The sequence below is a fragment of the Eschscholzia californica genome, unplaced genomic scaffold (genome assembly GCF_041429995.1).
Source record: "Eschscholzia californica isolate CP2 unplaced genomic scaffold, dmEscCali1.0.p SCAF_3, whole genome shotgun sequence".
NCBI lineage: Eukaryota > Viridiplantae > Streptophyta > Magnoliopsida > Ranunculales > Papaveraceae > Eschscholzia > Eschscholzia californica.
Window position 1 is genome coordinate 54798481 of NW_028238420.1, and position 23105 is coordinate 54821585.

Below are 23105 nucleotides of genomic sequence, written 5' to 3' on the forward strand. Positions count from 1 at the left end.
GAAGTGAATGTTTCCTAATCTCGATATGAAACTTCCTTTCATGAATGAAATTTGATTTCAGTTTGAACCTAGAGGTGAATTCAAATTTGGTCGGAACCATATAGGTGAAACCTCTTTTGGGCGGACAACATAGAGATGAACACAATTTTCTTGGGAGAGGCCAGGAGTTCACCTGAATCTCAGACTTGCCAACATATCCCGGACTCTAAGTCCAAGACGTCTCAGACGGGGGAGTCCAAGAAGTCTCAGACAGGGAGTCCAAGCCATCTCAAGCTCTAAAGTCTGGAAAGCTCAGACTCTTAAGTCGGAGACGCTTGGACTCCGTCTGAGAGTCCTTCTCGCATAGGAGTCCGAGTTGTCTCGGATTTCAAGTACGAGAAAGAAGGCTAGAATGCCAACAAATTTCTATTATCGAGTTAACTCGACCCAATAGTACCCATTTTTTGGAACACTAAAGTCCTTGAATGGGTAAGTCAGCCAATCCCTAAGAGAGTAATGGAATATGTAATGTGCTTTATCTGCTGGGATAGGGACGGGCATTTTAGCAGTGGTTCGGGTCAGACCATTAAACCTCAACACATCATATAACGCCTTCGTATCATCTTCTTTACTTCTCTTAACCACCGAAACAGTGCAATTTGTCTTTCCAAAATCACTACTTACTCATGGCACACATGTACATCAATACTATTATCTCATTATTATTCAGGTTTACATATAACGTTGTCATTCAAACAAACAGCAAAATCATAAAAGAATTTACCGTGCTCTAGATGAGTAACCAGTAGCAGCAACCATCCCATCGGCATGCACAGCAAGTTTACTTATTCATTAACCAGTAGCTCATCTGAAATAATAAGTGAACAAGAACTCGTATCAACTATATATGGTGGTGTTTATATTTATTTTGTCAATGTCAGATATAATATGTGTCGAGATTTGAGCTCGCTCAATTTTCAAATGTTTAGAACGGTGCTTTGAACATATTTTAGTCAAATATAAAGTAAGTTTTGATTAAGACCCAATTGCCTGAAACTGTCAAAAATGACTATTATGTCACTAGTCATCACAAATTGGACTAAGATTTGTGAGATTCAGAAAAATTCTGACTCAGGCCAGTAACATTCAGACAATCAGGAAAAAAGCAACACCACCTAAATAAACACTGTTATTATATCACCTGATCCCTTCACTAGAGTGGGATTCTTTAGGAAACTAACCTTTCTTTGCCTATAAAGGATTCAAAAAAATACAAAACAGAAACTTCAAATATCGAAACATTTAAAATTGTGGGTTAATATTTTTCTTACCTAATTCAAAAATGCTATGGGAAACCACACAAGGAATGAAGACTCTCAACAATGGAGTCGATAACAGCATGAGAGCTGCTTGTCCCTGCAAACGGCAAGTGTTTAGGTGCTTCGGCTCTGTCAAAATAAAAAGCACCAGACACTAGTTTCTCCTTCGGTTGCAAAGCTAACCAAACAATAGTATCTGCACCCTCTTCACTTGTTCTAAGCTTTCCTGCCAATCTGGAAACACCAGATAATTAGCAAATGAAAGATGGAACATTTTATATCCAAAAGTAGTGTTAAATAAGACTTTTCTCGCCTTTCAGAAAATTCTGGCAAGCTTTTGGCGACACCTGGTGTCTCAGCCCAACCAGGATGCATGGAGTAGAATCCAATTCCTCGGGTACCGTACAGCTCTGTCCATTTTTCAGTTAAGGCCACCTAGCGAAAAAACGAGAAAAACATGATCTGATTTAGGTTGTAGTGTTCACATAATCTTTTAGGTATACTTCGTAACTGGGTTCAAAGGTTAGTGGCATACTGGTGTCCCCAAGTATTTTGTAGGTCATATGACAAACATATTGGTAAGCTTAGACCAGTCAAGAAGTCAACAGTTTCACTTAAGCCAAACGTGCCAGTGATCGCATACTCAACAAACAAACCCTCGAGAGAGCCATCAGGAGGGGATCAAAGAGAGCCCTACCACCTGAGCCCAACTCTAACCAAGGAGATTGTTGGAAGGTCGCTATGAGTCTCCTAGGCACCTTGAACCTCTTGTTGGCCCGGAGGTAAGCGAAGAGGTGGATCCAAGTCAATTCGGCCCCGAGCCCTGTTTAAGCCATGGAATAGAGTAAGGATGTTCACAAAAAACAGCTTGGCACCTTGAGCTCTCCTCTGCCTCTAGGCAAACGAGGGGTGGATCCAAGTCAATTCGGCCCTGAGCCCTGCTTGAGCCTTAGAACAGAGTAAAGAGGTCTGAAGAACTCAGCTCGGCACCTAGAGCTCTGCTCTGCCTCGAGGCAAACGGAGGGGTGGATCCGAGGAAGCTCTGCACCTGAACCCTGCTTTGACATGAGAAGCAAAGTAGGGAGGTTTGTAGAAGCCAACTCGGCACCTCAGGCTCTGGCCAGCTCGAAAAGAACGACAGTGTGGAAGGTCAAACAGCGAGAATGATCCACTTTTTATACAAGAACCGTTATGTCAGAGGATCTGTCAATGTCAGAAGGTTCGCAATCAATCAGAATATCCTCTAACGACCATAACACGTGCCTTCTATCACATCAGAATCCTCACACCGCATCATCTCAATTTTGCCTTGTCACCGCTTTTCAAACCTATGCCCTAAAGGGGGGATTCTTACATATTCTCACAAAAATTACTTCTTAAACCTACAAAACTTGACTGACTTAAGTGCCTGAGTGTCTTTTTTGCAGGTCTCCCCATCTCAAATTATTACCCATTAAGGACTTCCAAGTAAGTTCACATGATCAATTTTCTACGAGATGCCCGGAAAACCGCTTTCCGACCAGGGCCGGCCCTGACTTTTGTGAGGCCCGAAGCGGATTATCTAAGTGTGGCCCTATACTTTATATATACTGCAAAATTACTTTGGCCAAAATTTTTTTTCATTAAAGATTGATTAGTCATTTAGCATGAATTTTGTATATAAGTTTGGATGAATTTGCAGAAGTCATGTTTATGCAAGATTTACACGCACATTTGCACACGTTAACACATAGTTGTATAGCTTGACAAATAGTTGAAGTTTGAAAAGTGTTCACAAGATTTTTAACCAGTACCAATAGAAAAATCCACTCAATTTAATGTATGTATATATATATATACAAAAAATTATTGATCAAACATGCATTATAAATCCTATTGAAAAAATCTTAAGAGCCTCGCCAAGGAATTAATCCATAAATTTTCGAGAATGAAAGAAAAAGTGGGAGGAGAGAGACATAAAGTGGAGATGGATAAGTCATAAGAGAGAAAAAAGAAAGAAAAAGAGAGGTGAGAGCAATGTGTGTTCGTGAGACACACCTACAAATGACCGACTTACATTTCTCTACAACACGAGTCATGTTTTAAACATTAATATAGTTTTGAACATAGAAATATTAATGAGGAAAATACTTTGAAAAGAAAGAGTAAAAAACGAAAAGAAAAAGACCTAATCAGTGAAATTATAATTTTGGGGTAAATTTGAGTATTAGATTACATATGGGGGAAATTCTATAGTTGGCTACATTTTTGGCCCAAAGTGTAAGTAACATTCCTAAAAGGAATGGAACACGCCCCGTGAAACTCAAATGCGGAAGAAAAGTGGGCCTGTGTGGGATTTAAGAATGGGTTTTAGTTGGTTAATTCGTTTTACAGGCACCCCTCATTTCTTAAGGTTGAAAATAAAAATGTGGCCCCCAAAATTTTGTGGCCCAAAGCGAGGCTTTGCTCGCTTTGGGCCAGGGCCGGCCATGTTTCCGACATAATCAAAATCATAATAGTACGGTATTTCCTAAGATAGTCAAGCATGATAACCTGAACTCGTTTGTTTCGGGCGTACTGCATTGTCCCATCAAACTTGCTCTCACTGAACTGCAGTAACACAAAAAAATACAGATTATCACGTAGACAGGAGAAAGAAGCAGTTTCGACTAATGACCTACAAATGTTAACTTTAAAATGTTCATGAAGTGCACACAAGAAACAAAGCTTACTTGTAAATCTGTGGTTAATGGAGATGTGTACATTCCACCAGAGGAGACTGTAATAACTCGGGCATCAGGTGCTGCTTTCTCCAATAATGGCACCATAAGCTCTGTTATAGCATAAGTTCCTGCTACGTTTACGGCAAAGTTCAACTCCAATCTGGAAAGTACGATTGAAGCATGAAAAAAGGGAACACGTTAGTTCTTCAAAAGAAACTACACTAACAAGTATTTTCTATGCTTTTGATTTGAATATTATATGGATGTACGAATAAATTGAAGCAATGGTTAAGGTGGAAGATTCACCCTTCTGAAGTGGTAACTCGTTTGGGCTCGATTAAACCAGCGTTGTTAATCTACAAGCAAGGGAACTTTTTAGCCACAAATTTGTATATGGTAAGAATTTAATAGTTCAACAGTCTTAGAATTAGATTACTAGATGAACAAGAATGTAGCATATGATCATTGTTGCCAAAATGCAACATCGAAAAAATCGATAAAAGCTTGCAAGTACATAGCCAAATTTGAGTCATCTTAATCAACAATTAACAAAAATAGGGGCATCCCATTCGCAATATCATGGGAAAGAAAACCCAATTACTCATTTGGAATACGATTGCCACCAAAGGAATGTAATATTTTGCTCTGTTTATGTTGATTCTTTACACTCTATTCAATCCCTTAAAATCATATAAACAAGAAAATAAAATCTGACAGGAGATCGAAATCTATGAAAACCATGCCACGGTCAAGGTCGAATTTTAGTATCTATAGCATAAATCCATGTGTAATTTTGTAATAATAAAGACTTGGATTCAATCATTGAAGAAATGTTTATAATAATATGAGTATTGGAAGCCTGTAAATCGTAATACAACATTATAATTAATTTAAATGAACTTTTCAATTCTACATTGAATGGTTAACAATGTTCAATGATTACACCAAGGGTAATGAGATACATAAGTAATTAAAGTGATGGACCGAGAGACACGATCCAACGATCAAGAAGAGTCTAAGATATTTGAAGATTCAAAAGATATATTTTCATTTGTTTAGAATATCTCTTGTAATTATCTAATACTATTATTAGATAGATATTATCTACTCTATAAATTTGATTTTCAGAAAGTTTTATCCATTTTACGTTTGACCAATGTAACTAATCAAACCGACAATTGTCGTGATTAATACAATAGTCGTCCATAACTCTATGTGGATGTACATCAGGATTATCCGACCGATCCACGTCAAATTATCGTGTCAATATTTTAATTTATCTTTCCGATTATCGTGAAATTTAACACAGGGGCTTACCAAAATATGAACAGGTCGCTCATTTGAAGAAAATTTAGATGCGCACGACCTGATATCGTTGAGAGATGAAAGATCACAAACCTGCAAATAGAACTCCACATGGTATAGAATTAGATCACAAGATCCACAACCCAAAGGAATACTATAAAATATAATACTGGGGCAAATACTAACTCCTTTATGCAATTATACTTATGACGATAAACTAATGTCAGATACAAAAAAACTAAAATCTTGAAATGAAATAAGCTTTTTAGGAAATGTACTAAATATGGGAAAATGGAAAGAGAATCATTTTACCTCCAAATACACATTTTGGTTTCCTGTAACCGACTGAACTTTGTAAACAGCAGCTTCTCCTCTATCCTTATTTCGACAAACCATATATACGTTTCCCCCACTGAATCATGAAACAAACATTATTGCTCGCTTTGTTTTCAAATGTGAATCAAAATTTGAACTTCTTACGTAAATGAAAACATTGATGGAAATGTAAAGAGTGCGGAGTTCTGTAGCGCACACTAGCCCCCCGCTACACATGAGTCCATTCTTATATTGGTATGGTCAATATTTTTTGTTGGGGATGCTTTTAAGGTTTTGTGTGCAATCCTCTCATCCGATGATTTAGGATTACGCAACAACACCTTTCTCTCATCAAACTCTTGAGTTTAGAGCTAAAGATTGTTAAAACCCGATTCTAAATGAATGAAGTATTGAGGTTCAAAGTAGCAAACACTAAATGGTTGTTATGCTACGTTCTGAAGTTACACATGACAACATCAGTAAGCAACCCTCTACTCTGAATACATTTGAGTAAGTAATGACAATCCACCTCCCCGCATGCATGCCATCTCGCAAAGCATGACACGAGTGCTAGACGTTTGCAGGTCCTAAATTTTCATGGCACTCCTCTAAACTAGTTTAACACCAATGGGTCCACATCAAATTCGTTTAAGGGTTTCATACGATCACATTGAGGGCTTCAATAAATATACGTCACTCCAAAAATTCTAAGTCACATATCCAGCTACATGTACAACTAAATTTTGTTAGTAGATTAAATTCAAAGACTTAGGGAGGATGGATTGGCATTTTAAAACGATCTCGCAATTAGGGCATAGTTAAATTTGAGAAAAAAGTACCAACAGACCGAGAAGCAAGAGCCTCAGCAGCAGCATAACCAATTCCAGAATTAGCACCAGTTACTACACAATTCTTCCCATCAATTCGTATTTTCATATCTTCTTCATTGAATTTCTTCGAGTGCTCCCTAATAAATTCAAAAGCAAAAGAAAAAAAAAACAATTACCCTATTGTTGTTACTCTTGGGAAAGAGAAAAGAAAGTAAAAAAGAAAAAAACATACAAGAATCCCGATCTCATGAAATTGAGATATCCATAGACACCAAAAGCAGCTGTTCTCCATGCCTGCGGTTGAAATCAATATCAATAATCTTAAGAATTTGAAATAGAAGTTTGATAAGATGAGTGATTTATGTATGTACCTTTTGAACAAACATTGATGCTAGTAAACCAATTAAGACAGAGAAACTAATTTGGAGGGGGAGAGATACTTTCTTCGCCAGTTCTAGACAGAGAGAGAGAGAGAGAGAGAGAGAGACGAGCGATTTCAACTTTCAAGATCGTTTTCAGTTGAAATTATGGTGCAAGGGGACACAGTGTAAAAAGAGGAGAGGTTGCACTTGTTGTTGTTGTTGGGGTTTTCAGTTGGAGTTATGGTGCAAATGATGCCACGACGAATGCCTGCCTGGGTTTTTCAGTTGGACTTACGGTACAAATGATGCCACAGGCACAGTATTTAAGGTTGCACTTGTGAAGGGGCACATTTGATGGTGTCAATCAGATTGTCATGCCGTTAAGCTTTTCAACCTAGGCCCAACCGCCCAACAAGGGGTGGGAATTGGGTGGGCCTGGTCGGGCTCGAACAATTTCTTCATAGACTCGGGTCGGACGGGCTCAAAGTTCTAATGTCCATTAGAGTTCAGTGAGCATATCGAGTCGGACAGATCTCACAATTGGAGTGCTTGCAGCCCGTTACAACCCGCGAGCCCGATCGGGCGTTGGCGGACGCGAGCGGGTCGGACTGCGGGCAACCCGAGCACAAAAGCTTCATACAAAAAATAAATTGAATTTCCTCCATTAATATTAATATTAACTTAAGACAAAAAATACAAAAATAAAATACAACAAAAACATGGATTGCATAAAATATTATACATAAGAAAAGGCAAAAGGAGAATTATATAAAAAAAAGAATTAAAAGATATTTTTTTTTGCATAAAAAAGAATCAAAAGATTGATCTTGGGTTGCCGAAAACTGACTCTGGAAATCCATCCTTTAAGGGGTCCAATTGCATCATATTAACACTAAATTGGTGTTTCCACCCATTTTTAAGACAACCACGACACTCACTCTAACATTTTCGGAGTAAGACTACGCATATAATCGCCTGAAATTCTTTTACCCAAAGAGAATGCAGACTAGGAAGCAACAATCGAGATCGGGATAGCAAGAACATCACGGGCTATGCGAGATGAAACATGATATCTTTTCTCGTTTTCACTCCACTAACCTAAAAAGTCAAAATTTCTCAAGATCATCGACAAAAGGATCGAACTTGGAATTATATCAAGATATCTCTTCAAAGCAGTAGCTAAAGGGTCCCTTCGGGACCTCTTAATACTTCCCAAAAATGTACCTCGGTTTGATGATACAGATGGCTCAGGTGGGGACCAACAATGGAGAAAAAGATTTGCGTTTTTACGTTATTAGAGAAAGGACCTCCAACTTTTTTCGCAACGGGCTCCCGAATTTTTCGCAATGGGCTCCCGAATTTTTCGCCACACCGCTAGTGTCCGGACAGAAGTTCGGGGAAAGTCTCGTGTCCTTTTCTCATTCTTTCTTTATTAACAATATTGGACAAAGGCTAGAAATCTAACTGTACCTGAAAATCAATAATTTGTATTACAATATAGATGTCATAAGAAAAATCTTACAAAAATATGATCTAGGGAGCTCTTTTGGAGACTGGTCTATCTTAGGGGGCCATTTCAGGGAATTGTTATCTTTAGGACAAAATGAATTTTTTTCTTTTAGAGAAATCCATTACAATATACGTTAGTCATTACGAGGCATCGGTACGTCCTCAAGATGTGATAAACACGATAACCGCCTAAGTTAACCAAATAATTAAAGAGGCCTAAACCCCAAAACACCAACAACATAGAGTCTAAAGCCCGACAAAATTATTTTTATTTAGAGGTAATAACTAGAAAGGTCAAAATAATATTGAAAATGAGTAGATAAGCACAAAACATTTGAAAATTATTATTCAGGTAAAAAAGTATACAAATACTAAAATACCTTTTTTTGTCATTTTGTGTAACTAATTTCTTGTATTTTTCTATAAACTTTAAATCGATATAACTTTTGTTTGAAATGTCGAATTTCTATAAAAATTATATATTTAGAAATGATTTTTCATTAGCTTTCTAACAAGATCCACTTTCAATACTTTTTGTTCAAAAAAAAAAACTAGAAAAAAACGGTGTTTTTTCCTTTACGTTTTTCTGCAAACGTGTTTGCAACAATCTGTTATGCAAACGTGTTTGCAACAATCTGTAATGCAAACGTGTTTGCAACAATCTGTTATGCAAACGTGTTTGCAACAATCTGTTATGCAAACGTGTTTGCAACAATCTGTTATGCAAACGTGTTTGCAACAATCTGTAATGCAAACGTGTTTGCAACAATCTGTTATGCAAACGTGTTTGCAACAATCTGTTTTGCAAACGTGTTTGCAACATTCTGTTTTGCAAACGTGTTTGCAACAATCTGTTTTGCAAACGTGTTTGCATAATGTAAACTGCAAACATGTGTTAGCGGATTCGAGTATTAATGTTATCCGGGGGTCTGAACATGAATAGCCGGATGAAGGTCTCCAAGATACACCTTATCAGTCAGATTCGAGGTTAATAGCCCTAAATCCACCCCCATCAGTCTCATTTTTCAACTCTCAGCTCTGTGGGGCTCTCTCCTCCACCTCTTACTATCATTTTCCATTTGTTTTTGTTTTCTTAGGGTATACTTGATACATAGTATTCATCGTGAAAATGGTGGTTGTTTAGTTGAGTTGAAATATAAGAGAAATGCTCTTCTCACGGTGGTATCCGCTTCCTATTTCGCGGAAAGTTTTTAACGCCCTACACCCGAAGGGTTCCTAAACTAAATAGGTCAATCTTTCGACAAAAAAAACTAAATAGGTCAAACTAAAGAGGCAAGAAGTACAAAAGGAGAAGTTGAACAAGAAAAGATGAACATACTCATATAATTCAAGCACAACAGAATTATTGCTAAAGTAACTAAAGACTAGAAGAGATTGGAATGACTCTGAATTTATGCTATCAACTTTCATTCAGCCTCCCTCCCTCTTCCATCTTTTTATACTGAAGTAAACACACTGAATCTCCTACTTTTCTTACCAAACATCTTCTTATCAATTTAAAATCCCACATTAATATAAACAAATAACATAAAATATCAAGCAAACCAGTAGGTCCAGTCCTCCTCTTCACTAACACCACCATCACCAGCAACAACATCATCAGTAGCACTTCAGACAAACAACTGTTGATGTTAAGATCGTCAGGATGATAGTAATGGTCGTCTTCTTCATCGAAATGATAGTTTTTATTGGCACAGAATGAGTCAACTGTGAAGGTAGTGGAGCATTGTTCAAATTTAGTTTCAGCATTTAGAATATAGGATAATTAAGTAGAAAAGGAAATAGAATGAAACCCTAGAAATCGGAGGTAGATGAAACCCTAAATATTGCTCAAATTTAAAGCCAGAAATTGAATCATGAAGATATCTCACCGACCAGGGCAGAATTCCTTCTACCAGTAGCATTGTTCTAATTGGGTAAAGAGAGAGATAGAGGGAGATCTGTTCCTGAATTTCTTATGTAATCAAAACGTGCCTGGAAGAAATCGTGGCTTTGATTTCTGCTCTTGACGAAGCCATTGGTGAAGAATAAGAAAGAGAGGAGGCGGCAAAGAGCACAGAGAGAAGAAAAAGATTGCTGGGAAAAAGATGAAAAAGCCCTAAATTGATTTAACATATGGAGGGGTATATTTGGAATGAAAAAAGTCTAAAACGACCTTAATGACAATTAGTGATATTATTTTAAACCTAAATAACAGTTAACAATAATAGAGTTGACAAGTTTGGATATTTAAAAATGTTGTTGGCTTTTTTAGCTATTATGTATTTTATATTGACCTAAATAGCTATTTTCTCTTATACCTTTAATAACCCAAATTTAATAACCATGGTTTTCACACCGGGAATCGAATCTGATACCATTAGCGGTTTTGGAATTGATGTCTAACACTGTCAACCTGTAGGCTCTACCTCTTGGGCAACCACAAGTGTTGGTTGAAAGGGCAAAGTGGAAGTAACACTAGTGCTTCCCATCTCTAATTTTGAACGTCCCTGCCGCAGACCGAAGGGAAGACAAACTGCACTGAAATCTGGCGCGCTAATGAGATGGAGATTGACGAGAAGAGACCAATAGCTGCCTTCATGGCATTCGGGACGAAAGGGGACGTTCTCCCAATCGCTGTATATTCATTCAATTCATCCCCTTTTTCAATCACAAGTTTTTCTCTCTTTCTAAAACTCTCTCTCTCTCTCTCTCTCTCTCTCTCTCTCTCTCTCTATATATATATATATATATATATATATATATATATATATATATATATTGATGGTTTGGTTCTTCTTCGTCTTAACAGGCGATTGCAACAGCTTTTGCAAGTGACCAACCCCAATATTATGTCGTTTTAATCACTCATTTAGATCACCAGGTTCTTTCCTTAACCCTCGTTTTTGCTACCATTTCCTCTTCTTAATAAAAGGATTTAATAATTTAATGGTTATTTTGCAGAATTTAACTTCTCATTTGGCCGAAGATAAAGTTTCATTCTACCCAATTTCGACACCGTCTGTACTTTCTGCTCACCATGGTCATAATCCCTCAGGTTAAAAATTTACCTGTTTTGAAGTATTTATGGACAATATGATTATTTAGTAGAAAACATTTTGATACTTTTAGATTCTTAATTTTGTCGAACAATATGGAATAATTCTTTTGTTACTCAAATCATATGATGTCCCCATATTATTTACAACAAGTCTTACATGACCCGCCTCCTTGGACTCCCACTTGAACTGCCTGTGAGAGAAACAAGGATTTCTCTCTCTGCGTGACTGAACATGTGAGAGGAGAGAGAAACCCTTGTTTCTCTCACAGACGGTTCAAGTGGGAGTCCCACGAGGCGGGTTGAGTATACTTTTTGTATAATTTATGTTCTTCGTTCACCATCGCGTGAAGCCTTAAAAATTGTGGGACATTACATGAGAAAAGGAAATAAATAAGTCGACTCGGGTCTAGTCGGCTACCTACGCAGCGATTTAGTCGGTCCCCAAAAACGACTAGAGGCTCGGCCGCTAGTCGATCGGCTTGATTCCGCCTAGTGAGTAATTGACGCCTAGGCCTAGGCGCTGGTTTTTAAAGCTTTGAGTTGATGTGCTCATTTTGAGTTCGATTTTCATGTTATAGCGGGTACAGTTTAATCTTGTTTACATCAGGACTCGGAGAATGCTCATTTTCTTCTCGTAAAAAGGCTATTACAAGAGAACATAGAAAACAATGCTTGAGTGCAATGGAAAGGATATTCAACAATCACCCAAGTTCGAAGAGCGATTTTATTGTCATAAATTTCTTTGCTTTGGTAATTGTGGCTTGGATAAATTATATACTTCCCAAATTTTATTTCTTTATTTCTTTGGTTTAGTCGCGTTTTAACAGTTACAAAAACAAATTAAATATTTAAATGTAATACAGGAAGGATGGAACCTTGCAGAAATGTTTCATGTCCGTTGTGTTGTTGCGGCTCCTTACGTTGTTCCTTACAGGTACTTAAGACTCTTTTGCTCATATGGATGAGGTTTTCAATCCCGATAATTGGTGACATTGACGATATCATATGTATAAATTCCTTTGTAGTGCACCTTCATCATTTGAACGTCAATTCGTGGAGGAACTCCCCCTTCTATACAAATATCTTCAAGAAGCTCGTACCACTGGGGTTAGCAATGTTTCTTTATAGTTTTTTAGACTTTTCTTGATGTCGCCAATGCATATGGCTCCCGAACTATCTAATTTCATGTTCCTTTAATTCCTTGATTTGCATGAGGTTCTAAGTTTCTTTGAAGGCACAAGTCATGACTCACGACAATAGTTAAAACAATATAGAGAAATCAAACACATATTTAAAATATTTTGCTTTTGACCACTTTGTGTTATCTCTAACATTTTAAAGCGTATCATATACTGTCTTACTTGACATCATATGTAGCTAATTGAGTTCATGTCTCACACTAGTACACAAATAGGTATCCTGGGAAGATGTGATTCATTGGATGTGGCCACTTTTTACAGAAGACTGGGGATCATGGAGAATTTCGTTGAACTTGAGTAATTGCCCACTAATGGTTTGTATTTTAACCTAAATGTATCCATACATCTCAATGTTTAATAGATATATCAATTTTCTCTTTCGTAATTTAAAGATCATATGAAGTTCTTGTGTTTTAACACCTCACTTAAATTGTATCTAATGCAGGATCCAGTAACAGGTCTCCCGACGTTGCACAATTGGCCTCAGTCGCCCTTGCTGCTGTAAGATTCAAATATCCTCCTGGGTTTTGATTTGTGTGTATAATTGACACTGCTGGAGGATCCAGAAAGTCGAGTAATTTTCTTGCATATCTCCAATGTTTAAAAGCGGTTTTGTGCCCAATGGATGTTTCCTCTTAATATATGCTTCAGACGGGAAGAGATGCACATTACTTCGAAAAGAAAAACAACACAACAATCATACAAATATTGGGTGCTGGATAGTTCTAACTAGGTTCTTATTTTTAATCCTTTTCAAGTTTCTTCTTTTGACTTAACCCCCTGCAATTTTGAACCAGACCCCTGTAAAATATTGAAGTACAAGATGTAGCCCAAATAAATTGTTGGTCAAACTAAACCGATCTTTATGGGCATCACTTCCTCATAAATGTTAGCTTCTCACATATTTGGGTATTTCTTGCAAAATCCAATCAACTCAATTAGTTTCGTCGAAAGTAACGACTAAGGAATGTGAATTAGAGATAAATAGTTTAAGTTCTAATGAACTCATCAAATGTGTACGCCTCGTTTGCTACCTCAGATGCATATGCATCTATCGATTATTAAAACTATGTATATATCTAGACTCTAGTTACTTTTGACATGCCAACGAACTATTACAACATTTGTAGTTTGTATATCTGTACCATAGGCTTTAACCATCACATATGTCCAGGATAGTTTAACTTCTGGTTTAAGTTGAACTGAGTCTGACATGGATTTTGCTAGTTGGATTAGAATTATAAAGTTAATTGTAAATGTCATGTAATTTAAATGGGCTAAGAACTTTAGATGATAAGAGGGACATGAAAACCGATTCCTATGTTGTAATAGTCTTTTTAAATGGGTTAACTATGTATTATATATATATATATATATATATATATATATATCATGTGCCTATAAACAACAATTACATATCATATGTGCTACGCATCGAACTTCTTGAAAAAGGTTGACTTTCTTGCGTGTAAGCAAAGATGCGAAAAGAAAAAATATTAAAACTTGACCAAGTGTCCGAATCTGTAATTCTACATGAGGTTTAAGTCTGAAGGTCAAATCAGATTGAAACTTTAAGCAATTTATTCCAACGCATGCTCGATGATAATGGTAATTCATTTATGTCCTATTTTTATCTAACAGGTATGGATTTAGCAGGGAAGTTGTGGAATGCCCTGGTATGCTCTGTCAGTTTAGAACTTCAAATCTCAGTATATGATTAAGTGACATTGTGACAATAGGACGGAACTTATGGAAAAAAAACTAGTAACACATGTTTCATAGGATTTTGTACATTAGGCCATTTTACTTCTTGTGAAACACTCACAGTATTAGTTAGAAATCTAAAGTCATAAAATGTGTCCGCCTTCTGTATTGAATATTTTTCTTTATCATAAATTTGACTATTTATTTGGTCATACTTTAGTGCTCCAGTTCCATTCTCAGTTCAAATAAATAATAACCAGGTTATTGGTCATCAAATGTTCGAGTGTGTGGATTTTGGTTCCCGCCCCTCAAATGGCAATTTTCATGTAAAGAATGCAGAAATATTTCAGCTTTGGTTTCTCCACAATATCTGAATGGAAATGATAAAATTTGTTCACTTCATGCTGATTTGCAACATTTTCTAGAGATGTCTGCCTCAAATTTTCCTATCTTCGTTGGGTTAAGTTCGATAGGAAGGCAAGTTGGCAGATTTTCTATACTAGCTTTCATTTTCTTTTACATTTGTAATTTCATTTCAACTCGTGCACTTCGTTACAAAATTATGAGGTATGTCTGGTATTTTCTATCCATAATTCTGTTCAGCTAAAAACTCAGTTTTCTTTTGCAGCATGGGCTTTTTGAAAAATCCTCGAGCATTCCTTAAAATCCTTGAGGCTGTTGTCAAGGTCACAAATTACAAATTTGTCCTTTTCTCAGCTGGATACGAACAACTAGATTCTGCGATACGGGAACTTTCTGGGGGCTTATCTCTATCTAATAGTGGAGTTCTTCTTTTTGGTGGCCGAATCTTTTGCTTTTCTGGGTAACAATTTTTCCTTCGTGTCAGTAGAATAACTCTAGTTAGATTGAAGCGAAAAAAAAATAGTGTGTCCTAAGTCTTCCTACGATAGTCAATACCGGAAACAATAAGGTGTCTTGTCTGTCATACATGATGAGTAAGAAAATATCAAAATAGGGATACGATTGTGAACGTCTTAGACACTTTCTTTTTGTCTTATATTTGGTTACACTTTCTTACTTTTGTATCAACTCAAGCGAGATTTTACGCACAAACTCTTGCATTATGTCCATTGAAGTAACTTTGTCGAATTGACAAGAGCATCTGAATATCCAACACACCAGAAATTTCCAGTTCAGGTCTGGCTTAGAGTTGGTCAGTCTCAAATATATCACCTGGAAACAAGCTCTCTTCGTTTCTAATAGAAACTTCGCTCATTTTTATGTATTTTGAATAATTCTTTATTTTCTTCCTTCAAACTGTAGTACCGCCCCATACACATGGCTGTTTCAGAGATGCTCGGCAGTTATACACCATGGTGGAAGGTTGATTTCATTCCTTATATGATCTTCTAGTATCTTTTTTGTCTAAATATATCAAAGTACGAATAAAACTAATAACGTATCCTTTCACCGCTTAACTTTTATGTGTAATCAGTGGATCCACTGCAGCTGCATTACAAGTTGGAGTTCCCCAGGTTGGTGATAGACAAATTGTTAGGCCCGGGACCTGTGTCTGAGAAACTATCTGCCTTACAACACTAGTTCATTTTCTACATGTTTTTGAATATTTTGAGGGATGCTAAAAGGACATGCTAGGTACAACTTGGACTGAAATAGAATCGGTTTGCAGGTGATATGCCCATTTATACTAGATCAATTCTATTGGGCAGAGAGGATGTTTTGGCTTGGAGTTTCGCCAGAACCATTGCAGAGGAATCACTTAATCCCCGATAAAGATGATGATGAAAGCATTTCAAGAGGTGCAAATGCGCTATCAAATGCCATCAGTTCAGCTTTATCTCCCAAAATAAAAGCACATGCATCTAAAATAGCTGATAAACTCAAGTTAGAGGTATGTATGAGTATTAATGCCTTAATGCAGTTACATCGTCGTGATTAACATCATGCAAATGCAGTATCAACCACTTATCTATGTAAAACACCAACAAATAGATACCACTATAATATATATGTTGGTTCAAACATAAAACGATGTAAGGATTATCTAATGGTGGGAATTAAAAATATTTGCGAATCGAATATTGTTTTGAACGTACTCTGTACATGGTGGGAAAAAAAACTCAAGAAGGCTATTTTGTAAATATTGATGTTGTTGGGAGATTTTGTCTACAGTATCCTGTATCCATAATAGTTATTGCTTTTTGACAGGATGGAGTTGGAGAAGCTGTGAAGATCCTCAGGGAAGAGAGCTGCAAATTTGACACTGGTCAATGCAGTGAACTTTAGGAGCTAAATGATAGCTTCAACTCAACTTTGGATTGGAGGGTGGTTTTGAGGAGGTTGCTCCCGTTGATTTCTAAGTCGGTACAAGGAGTTTCGGCCAACTTTAATGGTACACTCCAACCTTGGCCGCCCTTTTCTTATTCTCTGCAAATGAGAGATCCAAATTCATATACAGTAATCAGGTCGGGTTTTAATATTTAATCTGAAAACTTAAATTATCATCAAAACACATGTTAGTTTGAACCCATTCGATTTTTTTTGTAAACTTTTTTGTTTGAGTTAAAGCTGTTATCTAGACTGAGAATGTACCGATGAACAAAATTGAGCCAGCTGTGAAACCAGGTTGGTCTGAACTAAATAATGGGTCTTAGGCATGCTCCAAATTGGAGGTCCTGGCGCGATCTGGTTGACGCTGCAAATGATTTTCTCTTGAGATGGAGTTTGATTTTTTGTTGAACTCTATTCATGTGTGACCAAGTCGGAAAGGATTGATGTTTCTGTTAGACCATGTCTGACACACAGACATAAAATGCCATTGCTCTTCATTAACTCTTAACTCTCTGTCCCTAGAATATGTCACAGTAAATTAAACGTCAAAATCACAATGTCACATGAACGATTTGTAATGTAAGACCGTGGAGAACTAAGAACAAGATACATGACAAATGATTTCTGAATCAGTAGTCTCCATCAATATTCTTGGTCGAGTTTCTTCAGCAGTTCTAGTGAAATTATTAATCTCTCGCCTCTCATCGGTAGAATACGTATCAGTTTTGACATTTTTTAGATCCATTTGGTCCAAAAAGACTAAACAAATAGAAGAGAGACACAAACTACTATTTTTGTACTTAAAATTATGTCTTGAGCAAACAAACAAGTGATCGAAAATAAACTACTATTTTTGGTTTGCATTAGAAACTAGTATGTTTTTTAAAATGTGCAGTAGTTTGTATTGCACAAAGCCACAAACAAACAGACGATCGAAAAACCTGATTTCTCACTGAGCCTGGTTAAATATCTTCATTATAAGCATACAAGGTTATAACCCGTGCCCGGTGGAGGAACAGTTCTATAATGTCAACTCTTAGAGATAAGTTTGGGAGGGGTAATCTTAACAATTGAAAGTAAGTTTAAGACGTATAATTTCAACCCTTAGAGATAAGTTTGAGAGATGTAATCTCAATCCATTTATATAAATTTGAGAGATGGTTGATAAGGTTAATATCTTCCACCAAAGGATCACAAAAAGCTATAAAAATTTCTCTATTGAGTCATGTATCTTTAAGCATCAACCGGTCGAATAAAAAATTTAGTTACTTACCCTAACAACTATTTGTCATCAACAATTCTTTCTGCTTCTTGTTCTTTTCTTCTCATTGATTCTTGTGTAGGTCAGCTTCACTTTCTGTGAGAAAATTGAGCCTCAAATTCTTTTTTATTTTGATGACGCGATTCAGTTTTTGCCGCCAGTACAACATCATCCATGAATCCTCTCTGAGGAAATTCATTAGGCACAAGGCTCCGATATGTCTCAAACTGTTCCTCTGCTTCCTTCTTTTTGTCTAGTAGGCTGTAAATAATACCCTGTAACAAATAATCAAGTTCCATGACGCGACTAACAAACCGATATAATAAAATAAACAATTTTGTACACAGTAGTAACAAAGCTCAAAAAAGGTAATCAAAATAGTGTAGGAAAATTTGACTCATTTTCGATCAGATTCTACAACATGGAAATTAGTACGAGTGTTGGTAATCGACGTGGTTGACATACAGATTTTACCCACTGAAGTAATTGCTAGTAGCGGGTCCAGTACGAGTAACCTGTCAAACTATGTGCAAACCTGTCATACTATGTGCAAACCTTGCATATGATGTGTGAACAGAAAACAATACTCTCTGCAAATTTAAGTAAGGAGCCGAATGCTACAAAAATTTGATGCATCGTTTTCAAAAAAAGAAAGTTTGGTTTGAGGAGTTTTGGTCATTTTATGCACGACGTAAACCAAGTAAAACCACGACTATAAATAGTTCTAAGTATTCACAGTTCACCAAGCAGGGCGAGAATGAAGTAGAAACTCAACTAGCCAAATTTGTTCCTTAACCAGATTTACCTGACAAAGATACGGCCGAAAATCCCGAGGGTTCTCGTCAACCAGATCCTGTAGTTTCTTTAAGCCCTCCTCTAAGTGACCCTGTATTATTAGTGGTTTAATATCTTGTTGTATGAGATAACTAATAAAATGAAGCTCGCATGTGCGTTATATAAAATGTAAAAAAAAGAATCCCATCTCTCAGCTATTGACCATCCAACTGCCATGAGTCCATGACCATGAGGGATTTTTATTGAATTCATCAGAAAGATCAAGGTTAGTACTTTCACAACATGCATTTGTGCAATTAAAATTCTTATATTGCGCTCCTCGGTGACTCTTTTTTCAAGACGAGCAACTTCTAAAGCGTTGTTCAGCATCTCAAACACAGCGGAGTCTTCGCGGTTTTTGTGCATCACCATCGCCAAACCCTGTAAATATATTCTTCTATGAGTTTATTGTTTCACTGACTGGTAAAGAGACAAAAGAACAGAGGTGTAAAGAGACATAAGAATCTCATATAAGAATAGAGATTCTTATATGAGATATAACTTAGAATTCAGCTGAGGTGTAACTTGGGACTTCCAAATTTTATAAACATGTCAGTTCTAAGTTCCTAACATAACTTTGAACATTGAAACGTCAAGAACATGTACCCTAATGAATGATATAGGGCAGCATTGGTTCGTCAAGAATGATACAGTTACGAGGGGCAGTAAACCCTGTTGCAATCAGACCCTTAGCTGGGTTTCTTTTCCTCTGTTTTGACGGCCTAAAGACGTCGAAATTAGAGGCTCTCTGGTCTGTTGGATTCATCTCGTCGAGCTCTTGAGTTTAAACCTAATGTTCGCTTCATTCCGATTCCAATAGAACGAGTTATTGAAGTTCAAAAATGGGTATGAATGTAGTACAAAGTAGTACTAGCTCAAGCTAAAGCTGTGAACTTTAGTTTAGTATTACATCTATTAAAAAGAAGAAAAAGTGTTCCCTTACATTAAACCGCTCACCTATTGTAGGGTAGTGACTAAGGGAATGACATGGTGTTTTGCGTGGTTTGCACCATGCAAGCGCGGCGTGGTCGCTTTAGTTGCACACTTCGTTTGTGCCCACCGTGGAAGGGGTGAGGTTCACTGATCCAACAGGTTGGTTGACTCGGACAAAGGAGGTCGGAATCACACCACGTGGCCACGCGGTGAAAATCAGATGGAACTCAATAAACCCACCCATTTAAAACCTATAAATACGACCGACTTCAGGATTTTAAACATTCAATTCATTCTCTTCTTCTCTTCTCTTTTGAAGTCAGAAAACATTCCAAATGTGTCTGGAATACTAGTCCGAATTCAGGAGCGCATTCTAGTGTTATCTGGAATCTGAAGTAAAGAAGATTCCAGTAGTGTTTATTATTCCATGTCAAGAGCATACTAGTTAAGTAAGAAGTCAATTCAGAAGCAGTGACAAGCAGTCACTTCCAGACAGAAGTTCATAATACATCCGAATATTCGAATGCTTTCAGCACTGTGAAGTACCATCCCTGGAAGGAAGTCGTTGAATCCTGGAAAACATACACCTTACAGTTGGTACTGCTACAGGGGTGTAAAATGTCTGAAGGAAAGATATTCAATCCCGCCTCAACTTAATCTCTTTCTATCTAACTTGGTTATATCCGAAGGAACATTATCCATTATCTCTCAAGGCAACTTTGTTTCTAATTCAAACAAAAAACTATGTTTTAATAGGATAAAATAGAGAGAGTGACGAACTCAATAAATCCAGAAAACAACACACTTCTTCAAAGCCTCTGCTTTACCTACTTTTCTTTCCATGCCAACACAAGTTTAAGAGGGAACAATTCTTAGAGAACGAACTTTAACTTTTTTATGAGGAAGAAGCAGTTTTACTATATCCAGGACCTTCAGAGTGCAGATGCACTCAGCCTTAAGATAAGACATTTTTCCAAACACTAACAAAGTAAATTGTGGAATGGAAGAAACCAATCTACTGTTATCTCCCTGACGTTTTCTCTCACTTAAGTGAATCTATTTTCATGTGCAACGATCATATAACATCTAAAACTTGAAAGAAATTAATGTAACAAGTCAAGTAATAGGCCTTGACTCTTAGCTGATCATTCATATTTGGCTTCATACCAGTCGAGCTGCGAGCACCGACTCAATTATTGGTGTCGCATAATTCTTGTTTAACCAGGGGCGGAGCCAGGATCCGAACCTAGGCCTGGCTAGCCCAAAAACCACAGGTTATATCAGATATACCAAAATGACCTATTTAGTTATTCGGAACTCCGTTACAAACATCGATACGTCTCAAAAAAATTGATATGTGATAGTAGATCTTAAAAAATTTCAACACATTAAAAAACTTCATCAATTCTAAATTCAAGTAGATGTCGAAGTAGTCGTTATTCGATATAGCCACAATGCATTGCTTCACAACCTCAGTTCATAATCTAGAATATAGAGAAAGAGGTCAAGATCTCTATTTGGTAAACCACATTTTTCACACATCACAATTATTAAAAAGATAGACCATTTGATTATTAGGCCTAGAATCTAAGAAGTGAAGTTGTAGAGAGATGATTCAAGAGGTGAGGTTGTAGAGAGAGATGATGAAATTGTACAGAGAGGGAGATACTGAAAGAGGTGAAGTGACAGAGATCAATTTGTAGAGATGATAGAGAAAATGAGAAATAGATGGAAGGATTCAAGCAGAAAATGTATTGAAAAAAGCAGGAAAAGAACACCACTCACAGACTCGAACTAGTAACCACAAGGGTGGACTAACAAGGGTTGAACCAACTGAGCTACTTAACCTCTTTTATAACCTCCTCCTATAAAAACAAATATCCTAACCCTGACTACAGCCAGGTTTAGCCCCCACATAGCTCCGCCCTTGTGTTTAACTGAACACTGCAATAATTAACTTCCAAATACATGACAATGAATCAAATTGAAACCATTCAACATGTAGATAAAATTTATTCTTTCTGTGTTGAAGTTCTCTACTCACATATACAAACAAATGACAAAGCACAAGTTTTCTAGTTCCATAGAAATTATTATATCTAACTCAAGATCGAAAATTGTTTCCCGTTTACACTAGATATCTTAATTAACTATATATTAGATTATTTAGAGGATTAATGGCAAATATGTAGTCATGAACATAGATAAGAATGGGAGGGTAGTAAAAAAAAACACTAAATTAAGTTGAGAAATCATACATGAAGAGCTCTAACTAAAAGAGGCCTCTCCTCCAAGATATCTTTGAAAAGTCTCTTAGCTTTGCTCAAATTCCCCATCATCTCATAAGAAAGAGCTTGAAGAAGTCTCCATTCAACTTCATCTGGTTCAATCTCAATCAGCTTCTCAACATACTCAACCCCCTCATTAGTTTCCCCTCCCTTCATTTTCTTATATAAAATCACTTTCAGAGCTTCAACATCTCTTGGGTTTTTCTCCAATATTTTCATATACATCTCCTCATCATCACTTTTCTCACTCTGGGTATCTTTCTTTTCCTCCATTGATGATGCATTTGAACTACTACTTGTTTCTGTAGTTGATAATGCAAGAGCTGGTTTACAGCTAAACCTTCCCACTAATAGAAAAGAACCCAAAATCAAAATAGCTAGCTTTTCAGTAATTGATTTGGAAAAATGGGTCTTTGGGTTTTCGAAAAATTGAAACTTGAAGAAATTTGTGATGGGTTTTTGAGTAAGAGATTTAGTGGAGTTAGAGAGAGATTGAATATGGGTTTTAGGATGATGGGAGACTAATTTTAAGGAGAGTGTTGAGTTGATTGATAAACTTCTTTGGAACAACCTAGGGTTTGAGTTGAAAAATCTAAGATTGTGAGAATGTGTTTGAGAGCAGAGAGAGAAGGGACTAATTGAGGAGGGGCATTCCATTTTCGTTGAAGTACAAAAATGTTGATGCTTGGAAATGAAATATTATGTATTTATTCTGCAATCCAAAGTATTAAGGGTACGTTTGATACGTGTGAAAATATATGATGTGAAAGTCGTTTTCTTTCTCACCAAAAAAAAAAACAATTTTATCATGTTAAATGCAAATTTAAGTGTTTAGTACAACTTTAATTTTCTCGAGAAATTCAAATCCAGTGTCAAGTAAGATTGAGAAGTTTGAAGTAGTGAAAAATTAGATTCTCACGATCTTAGATTTTCCCGAAAAAACATTTCATTTGTAAGTATTCACTACTCACTAGGTCTCGAATATGTTGCCTTTGAATACTCACACTCACCGCCTTACAAGTGGGTGAAAAGTAAACTCAAAGATCTTCAAATAATTAATTCATAATTCAATTAAAAGAGAAAAATCAAGGTGGCTTTTGCTTATATGCCACTCTCTTCTAATCACAGATATTAAAGTTATTAATCACTTCAAAATTTCCTCCAATCTCTCTTTCTTTATTTTTATTTTCC

The 23105-nt window shown here is 36.6% G+C and overlaps 3 protein-coding genes and 1 long non-coding RNA gene across 6 annotated transcripts; 1 reads left to right on the forward strand and 3 right to left on the reverse strand.

Annotated features, from left to right (window-relative positions):
- Positions 1–637: 637 nt before the first annotated feature.
- LOC147551983 (NAD(P)-binding Rossmann-fold superfamily protein) lies at positions 638–7130 on the reverse strand. Its single transcript, XM_086666090.1, has 11 exons — positions 6822–7130; positions 6683–6744; positions 6468–6587; positions 5618–5717; positions 5318–5398; positions 4307–4356; positions 4010–4160; positions 3831–3887; positions 1612–1733; positions 1311–1532; positions 638–847 (listed from the first exon to the last, which is right to left on the reverse strand). The coding sequence occupies exons 1-10, from the start codon at positions 6834–6836 to the stop codon at positions 1325–1327; spliced, it is 966 nt and encodes a 321-aa protein (XP_086522216.1). The 5' UTR covers positions 6837–7130; the 3' UTR covers positions 638–847; positions 1311–1324.
- Positions 7131–9636: 2506 nt separating this feature from the next.
- On the reverse strand, positions 9637–10421 carry LOC147551984 (uncharacterized). The gene is made up of 2 exons (XR_015238050.1): positions 10214–10421; positions 9637–10049 (listed from the first exon to the last, which is right to left on the reverse strand). It is a non-coding gene; the product is annotated as an uncharacterized LOC147551984 (long non-coding RNA).
- Positions 10422–10638: 217 nt separating this feature from the next.
- LOC147551985 (UDP-Glycosyltransferase superfamily protein) lies at positions 10639–16845 on the forward strand. Of its 2 annotated transcripts, XM_086666086.1 has the most exons (16): positions 10667–10787; positions 10848–10960; positions 11134–11205; positions 11286–11379; positions 11990–12132; positions 12246–12316; positions 12408–12489; positions 12797–12895; positions 13027–13082; positions 14223–14257; positions 14546–14762; positions 14914–15108; positions 15570–15629; positions 15742–15781; positions 15937–16158; positions 16476–16845. In XM_086666086.1, the coding sequence occupies exons 2-16, from the start codon at positions 10886–10888 to the stop codon at positions 16551–16553; spliced, it is 1539 nt and encodes a 512-aa protein (XP_086522212.1). In that variant the 5' UTR covers positions 10667–10787; positions 10848–10885; the 3' UTR covers positions 16554–16845. The 2 variants fall into 2 exon arrangements, with proteins under 2 accessions (XP_086522211.1, XP_086522212.1); XM_086666085.1 differs by having other exon boundaries at positions 10639–10960.
- Positions 16240–22643, reverse strand: LOC147551986 (Tetratricopeptide repeat (TPR)-like superfamily protein). 2 transcript variants are annotated; one of them, XR_015236954.1, is made up of 5 exons: positions 21885–22634; positions 18928–19074; positions 18665–18745; positions 17872–18134; positions 16240–16694 (listed from the first exon to the last, which is right to left on the reverse strand). XR_015236954.1 is itself a non-coding variant. In XM_086666089.1 (4 exons), the coding sequence occupies exons 1-4, from the start codon at positions 22569–22571 to the stop codon at positions 17949–17951; spliced, it is 1101 nt and encodes a 366-aa protein (XP_086522215.1). In that variant the 5' UTR covers positions 22572–22643; the 3' UTR covers positions 17790–17948. The 2 variants fall into 2 exon arrangements, 1 of the variants encoding a protein (XP_086522215.1); XM_086666089.1 differs by lacking the exon at positions 16240–16694 and having other exon boundaries at positions 17790–18134; positions 21885–22643.
- Positions 22644–23105: the final 462 nt, after the last annotated feature.

Excerpts from the sequence above, each read along its gene's own strand:
- LOC147551983 (XM_086666090.1), bottom strand. Across the intron at positions 5,718-6,467 it reads GCTGAGGCTCTTGCTTCTCG|TGGGGGAAACGTATATATGG; the intron begins GTCTGTTGGTAC and ends TTCATGATTCAG. Across the intron at positions 4,357-5,317 it reads AGCGACCTGTTCATATTTTG|ATTAACAACGCTGGTTTAAT; the intron begins GTAAGCCCCTGT and ends CCTTGCTTGTAG.
- LOC147551985 (XM_086666085.1), top strand. The coding sequence starts at position 10,886 with ATGGAGATTGACGAGAAGAGACCAATAGCTGCCTTCATGGCATTCGGG. Across the intron at positions 11,206-11,285 it reads TCACTCATTTAGATCACCAG|AATTTAACTTCTCATTTGGC; the intron begins GTTCTTTCCTTA and ends GTTATTTTGCAG. Across the intron at positions 15,782-15,936 it reads TACAAGTTGGAGTTCCCCAG|GTGATATGCCCATTTATACT; the intron begins GTTGGTGATAGA and ends ATCGGTTTGCAG.
- LOC147551986 (XM_086666089.1), bottom strand. The coding sequence starts at position 22,571 with ATGGAATGCCCCTCCTCAATTAGTCCCTTCTCTCTCTGCTCTCAAACA. Across the intron at positions 18,746-18,927 it reads CACAAATGCATGTTGTGAAA|GGTCACTTAGAGGAGGGCTT; the intron begins GTACTAACCTTG and ends CTAATAATACAG. Across the intron at positions 18,135-18,664 it reads TTCGGCCGTATCTTTGTCAG|GGTATTATTTACAGCCTACT; the intron begins GTAAATCTGGTT and ends TATTTGTTACAG.